General features: G+C 34.0%; 1 protein-coding gene across 1 annotated transcript; it reads right to left on the bottom strand.

Annotated features, from left to right (window-relative positions):
• Window positions 1–602: 602 nt before the first annotated feature.
• LOC145666660 (uncharacterized) lies at window positions 603–1527 on the bottom strand. Its single transcript, XM_081734123.1, has one exon. It carries the CDS (start codon window positions 1463–1465, stop codon window positions 860–862), a length of 606 nt encoding a protein of 201 aa, XP_081590249.1. The 5' UTR covers window positions 1466–1527; the 3' UTR covers window positions 603–859.
• Window positions 1528–7284: the final 5757 nt, after the last annotated feature.

Consider the following 7284-nt stretch of genomic DNA (forward strand, 5'->3'; position numbering starts at 1 on the left):
GAAGTTTAGGTAAGAAGGGACTTGGTAGGCAGTGCGGGCAAGATGGGACATGGTAACCGGTCTGGGCGTTGCTGTTTTGTATTTGTTAATTTATTTTACTCACATTAAGATTGACAACCAGAAGATGTTTCTATTTGTTATCTATTTATTTATTTATTACTCTCATATTGACCGGGGCAAGGCCGAAGGTGTGTCTCTTCCTTATTTATTTATTTCACTGATTTCTTTACCTTCAAATATGATATATTGCATGAACCTTATCCTCTCCGTACAAATAACGGTTATTTCAGCTATAGTGCGTCCAGTAAGAGAACGTCTCTGACAGCTCGCAGTGACATTGCCACTACTCGCGTGTCAAGGTTTTTTTTTTTCGGTGTAACTGTGGTGACAATTTAATTAATGGTATAAGACAGACTGATCGTTGTTGGTAACACTGGTATCAAAGTAGGGGCTGCAATGTCCCATCGCATGTGGTAAGAAACATCAGAGACCATATCTTGTTGGCCGTGCTATAGTAGTTCATAAAAAAAAAAAACAATTTACCCGTAATGTTAAGTACAAATTTAATTAATCACAATGCTGTTTACAATAAATGCGTTCTTTATTAAGGATTTAATTAATCATAAGGATTTTTACAATAAATGCAGTTTTTACAGAAGGATTTTATTACACAATGTAAAACTCACACTATATTCTTCAAAGTTGTATAGCATATTGAAGTATAATTGTGTTCTGAAGCACTATAAATTTAACATCATAAGTACGAAAAATATGTGTGATTCACTTAATCTGCTTCGTCATTTTTGTACATAGATTAATATATGTGATAATATGTGCTGTCTTTTCAAGTAAATTTAATTTACAACTCTGTCATCATCATTTTATTGTCAGGAACTGGTTGCTTGTAAAAGAACGGTTCTACATCCGAAGTTCTCTTCTCGGAGAAAAAGGACATTCTAGTTATCCCAAATGGAGGCGGCTTTGGATCTTTTATGGCTTCCGTGACTTTCCAGCCATAGCGCATGTTGTCTGAAGGTGGGAAGTAGAACTTGTGATGTGGGGGTTCATCCCATCTCGCATTTAAATATTGCTTTCGTCCTTTATCGTCTTTGCTGATTCCATCATACAATAATTGACGAGTACTTGCAGGAATAGGTTTCATGACTCCAATAAGTTTCCCATTCACTCTGAGCGGGGGAATTTCATACATGCTTATCTTTGTGCCAGCCCTTAGTCGTTTGGTATATTTTGAGTCATGCAAGAACTCTAATTTTTTGTATTTCCCCACTTCTTCCCTTAACTGTTTCGCCGCTTTAGGAATAAATTCATCAAGTTCTTCGCCGTAAACAAGGTCATAGTTTCTGTCAAACCACAATAAAGAAGCTAGTTTCTCTCGTTCGTAAAACTTTGAACAGCGTTTGGATAGCGCATCATCGAACACACAACGTGCGTTGATGTTCGCCATGTTTGAAGCTTACTTTCTTCTGTGAAAACACAGTAACGATTCAAATTGATTTGTTTCATACATAATGTTAACTGCTATGTATTGCTTAGTTACGAAGGTTTTAATTGTTGCGAAGAAAAACTTATAGAAACTATTCAAAAAGAACTGTCATAATTCTAAAATTAATAGTCGTTTGCCATACGCAGCAGCCGGTATGCATCATATACAAGTTCTGAAACATCATCCGTTGAAAGAAACCCTATAGAATGAAAAATTACAAAAAATGAATTAGTGGATACACAGGACGTCGGATATTAGTGTCAAATTAATAGTTTTCGGAGTCGCTAAGATGAACAGTAATTCTCCGACGCCATTTAAGATCAATTTTAGTTCCTATTGTCATCGCTAAGGTTAAAAGGTTGCAGTCTTTATGACATTTGAGCCGAAGTTTAGGCAAGAAGTTACGTGGTAGGCAATGTGGGCAAGATGGGACATGATAACCGGTCTGGGCGTTGCTGTTTTGTATTTGTTTATTTATTTTACTCACGTTAAGATTGGCAACCAGATGATGTTACTATTTGTTATCTATTTATTTATTTATTACTCTCATATTGACCGGGGCAAGGCCGAAGGTGTGGCTCTTCCTTATTTATTTATTTCACTGATTTCTTTACCTTGAAATATGATATATTTCTTAAACCTTATCCTCTCCGTACGAAGAACGATTATTTCAGCTAGTATTTCATAAAATCAAATTACCGGTAATGTAAGTACACTTTTAGATGTTAACAATAAATGTAGCCTGCAGAATTAGAATATAATGTAGCCTGCATTATCTTATACCTCCAACACAACTCAAACCTATTGTTCTCCAAGATAATGTTTTGGTACACCTCAAAAGCACAAATCCATTTCTGAAAAGAGCAAATCTAGTTCCTATCTTCACGAAATACAAACTCAACACTGCTATGACTGTCGTGAAAAAAGTAAATTAGGCCTACATGTATTTTTCCCAAATGTAATAAACCATGCAAAATATTCCATTTTGTATGTTCAATTCATTCTGTTGAAAAGTACGAGGAGGTACACTTCGCATCAAAAAAATTACGACAGCCAACCGTGCAGTCAGGCCCCCAATTTACACTTTATCCCATAATCGTGTCTGGTAAAGAGACCTGCTATCTCTCTCCCTTTCGTCTTTCCGATGCTAAAATCAGCAAACAAAATGAGCGCAATTCTAATTTCAAAATATATATGTATTAATATCGATAACATGAAAGAATAAAAGAGAGACGAAACGAGATCCATAAGTGGATGGAGGGACAAACTTGAACACACACACACAATGAACAATTGAAGTTGATGCGTGTCTGTTAGACAGAGATACAGAAATGAGACAGAGCGAGAAAATGCGAGAGAAGAAGAAGAAAAGTACAGATAAAAATATGGAATTCAAATTTATTAAGAAAAGAGAAACTAACATTATAAAGTTCCGTTTCCAGAATCAAATAGCAATATAAAAGTAACGTTTAAATTTTATATTTTTTCAGGGCTATTCGAATATATAGAGGATGCTTGAAAAATTCATTAAGTCACTTTCCAAATAAATCCTAACTTGGTGGTCAAATTAAATACTCAATTTCGAGTGAAATATTAGAACCTAGAACACATTTATAATAACGACAATTATTTGTTTGCATGGCTCGGTTTGGTTACAAGTTTGGCGGAGTTCATTGAACGTACTGATCCAAACTGCATTATAATAAACCCAGTGGGTAGCGCAGGTCATTTCTTTCATCCCAGACTACTTATGAAATTGAAAAAAAAAAAAAAAAAAAAAAGAGTTCTATTTTATCGCAAAATTTGTATCAGAAAATGTCGATATTAAGAGCCCAAACAATATCATAACGAAAAGTTACAAATATTCAAAAGGAAAATTTGATGTTTTTTACAGACATAGCAGTTTTTCCAAGTTTCTCATTTCAAACGTGAATAAAATACATTGTATTATAGGATGAAAACGAATTTTGTGTCAAAATAATATAAATAAAGTCTTTGCTTGAAATAACCAAAAAAGTAGCCATTTTTGAATTATCTGAAGATTCGTCTGTTCTGAACATCCACTCTTGATTTCACCTATTTGCAAATATAACGTTCTAATTCGAACAGATGGAATAAACACGCCAGAGCTGAAACGGGTCATCGCGATAGCCGCGCAATGTGGGTTAGGTTATGAACCGCCACTGGATTGAGAATTCGAACCTGTACTGACCCGGTGATTCGATTGAGACTCGGTAACCCGGATAAATAGAAAGGATTTTACTTAGTTCCTTGCGTTTAAACAGTATTTCTTTTAGAGGTGATTAGGACTGGAAATGTTATACCCAGATCACGAAAAAATCGAAGCCGAAATTCCCAGTTAATCAAGATTTTCCACACCAGATCAATTGGCTCATTCGAGTCAAATTTTGGAGTGGGTGGTAGCTTCTGTTCGGTTTAGATCTAGTCACCAGGTCATCAAAACTTACTCGCTTTAACTATGGAACACACACACACACACAGTGAGAGAGAAACAATGAATAAGAGACGAAGATAAAGACGACTACTGAAAGAAAGAAGACAAAAATGCAAAGACATGATAAGGAAACATCAAGAAAGACAGAAAGAAATCGAATATAAATATGAAAACTACTTATCATTATATTGTATGATAAAGAACGCACATACTGTTTACTCTGATTCTCGTCATTGATATCTTGTAAGTTCTCCAACCGCAGATGAATATTTGCAGTCATTATTTTATGTGAAAAAGATACTACCTAGTGGGGATCTAGCCGTGAGTCCAGCACGACACCGATACTCCACAGATTACTCTAATCAAAATTTGTTCAACAAATGGTATAATGTTTCTAAGACCATACCTAGTTCTTTGCGTTTAAACAGTCTTTCTTTTAGAGGTGACCAAGACTGGAGATATTATCTCCAGAGCATGAAAAAATCGAATCTGAACTTCCCAGTTAATTAGATTTTCCACACCAGGTCGATCGGATCATACGAGTCAAATTTTTGACTGGGTGGTGGCTTCTGTTTGGTTTAGAACTAGTCACCAGACTACCAAATTAGTTCTCTTTTAACTCTGGAACACGCATACACACAGAGAGAAAGAGAGAGAAGTAATAAATAAGAGACGAATATAAAGATGACTAGAAAGAGAGGGAAAAGAAAGATGTAAAGGTATGATAGGGAAACGTTAAGATAGAGAGAAAGACGAATATAAATATGAAACTACTAATTATTACACTGTACAGATACAGATAAAGGACACATATACTATTTACTCGGATTCTCGCCAATGATGTCTTGTAAGTTTTCCAACCGCAGGTGAATCTCGGTTTGTTGCCATTATTCCGTGAAAAAGATAATTCCTGGAGGAGAATCGAACAGAGATTTTCTATGTACAAAGCGAGCATGATACCGATACTCTACAGATTACTCTACTCAAATCTTGTTTAAAAAATGTTATAGCGTTTCTTTTTAAGTCCAATAACATGAAAAGTGGATACTCCAGATCAATTAAGTGTTTTGAAATGTCCTAATAATCTTCATAGATGTTATATGCCATTTCCCAACCAATACTCGTAAAACGTCTCTATCATGGTACAAGTGTTTGCTTTCCCGTCCTTAAGAATTGTTCGTTTGGTATGAGAAGTCACTCTCGATTCTGCACGATCGTTTTGTAAAAAATCTTTGGCTTGAACAGGATTTGAACCTATGTTGACTAGCTGTACTACTCATAAGTCCAGGACGTTATCCCCACACTATCTTGCCACCTAAAACGATAAGCCAAATATTACTAAATTCAGCGTTGATCTTTGAAATGAGCTGGATTCTTTCTGAAAGGCTGTTTACACCAAAGTGCACTCCGCAGTTCATTTATTTGATAACTTGGAGACAAATTAGTGCATACTAATAACCGACTTGCTGACTATTCTTGTTAAATTATACAATACTACCCTTACTTTAACCTTCATTCGGAAGCGAAAAGTTTCTGTGTTCATTTCTGTTTTTTTATTCCAACAGTTTATCCCGTCCTTCCTTTCTTCGACCTTCATTTTGAAGACAATTATCAAGTTAGGAGACTTGGCTAGTAGTTGAAGAAAAGTTGAGATTATAGACGCTGGTCTAGAAATTCCAAGGTCTTTAGTACAAATCCAGTCTACTTCAAACTAGTACTTTTAAATTTAATTTGTTCTTACAAGGCGAATGATAAATTTTCTTTGCTCAAAGTTCTCCATCTAAAGATAAGATGCAATAATCATACACATGTTAACCGATAGAATGAGATATTGGAGATAGATCCTATTGAAATATTATCAGGAATATTCTTCCATAGTCATATTTATTTGTTTATTTACTTTGTTTATTGTTCTTCAAGAAATTACAATTCTCGATTACTTAGAATATAGCAATGAATAGTGAATGATACGTTACGGCGTTCTATAAGAGATAACTCATGTTCCTTTGATATCTTTTATTATTTCGACAGGGACATGATTGTACTATTAACTGGAAATTAAACCCATCTTAGTGCTCACAAAATATTCAAAGATACACATTTTTAATATTTGTCATATTTGAACATATGTCTGACGGCGAAGACATGCTTTCTATTTATGCAATCGTTTTCACAAATTAAACTGTAACACACTGCACATCTTATTTTTATTTTCTTTGATTGTCCTTTAATTTTCTCGATTGCATTTTCTGAACACTGGAAACCAATAATATAACGTCGGAAAATATTCTTGTTAGCTTTAATGTAGAGATGACACAACAACAATAATATTTTTTGAAACACATGAAAAATACGATGGTTCTGCAGATAAAGTACATTTTCGCAAAACATAGATGTAAGTCAAATCACTCCCAGAACGCGATATATTTTTGTTCTTAAATTTTCAGTAGAGATATTAAAATTAACTAAAGTGAAGGTAACGTTGAAACGAATAATATATAATATCCTGAGATTTTACAAAATACTATATCCTGTGACACAAAATGAAAATTTCAACAATATTGTTTTTACTTTGGTGTGTCTAAGGTTAAATAAGATTAATTTTTAAATTTCTCATTATATCAGTTGTTCTGTAGATACTAAATGATGTCTTCATCCCAATTTTTTATTTGTTGCAGAGGCATGAAGTCTGTGGGACTAGCACCATCAGGATAAGCATACCATTTGCGAAAGAATCACGATAATTCTTTTCTGAACGACAGGAATACATTTAAAAATATCAAGTGTAGTTAAAACATGTTTTATATGAATGTCGTGAACTCCTTTAATTCTTATAATTTATTTTCATTGACATTATAACAGTCTCTACCTCCCACAATTGTATGTAAATTATTAAATATAAGAATATTTTTGTTTCACTTCGGATGTATTTTTCGTGTCCACGTTTTATTTCACGAGCCTGGACAGTGTACCTTTCACTGACCATCCAACAGGAACCCTTGCTGTCACCATGTTAATTTATCGCTCTCGGGTGGATATAGCCATATTATCCATATTATCCATCTCCTAGCCATATTATCCAACTACATACAAATACACACACACACACACACACACACATATATATATATATATATATATATATATATATATATATATATATATATATATATATATATATATATATATATATATTAGGGTGGTCCTTAATTTTTGATTTCCTAATTTCTTTGGACTCACCCTCTAAAATGGTTCCATATGGGACTAAATTAAGGAAGGAGAAAAATTAACTTCATTGAATAATATTAAATGTGCCCCAAGCGAC

Source organism: Thermobia domestica, chromosome 1, assembly GCF_964235325.1.
Source record: "Thermobia domestica chromosome 1, izTheDome1.hap1.1, whole genome shotgun sequence".
In the NCBI taxonomy this organism is placed as follows: Eukaryota; Metazoa; Arthropoda; class Insecta; order Zygentoma; family Lepismatidae; genus Thermobia; species Thermobia domestica.

Bases quoted from the DNA above. Each gene is read 5' to 3' on its own strand.
- LOC145666660 (XM_081734123.1), bottom strand. From the start codon at position 1,465: ATGGCGAACATCAACGCACGTTGTGTGTTCGATGATGCGCTATCCAAA.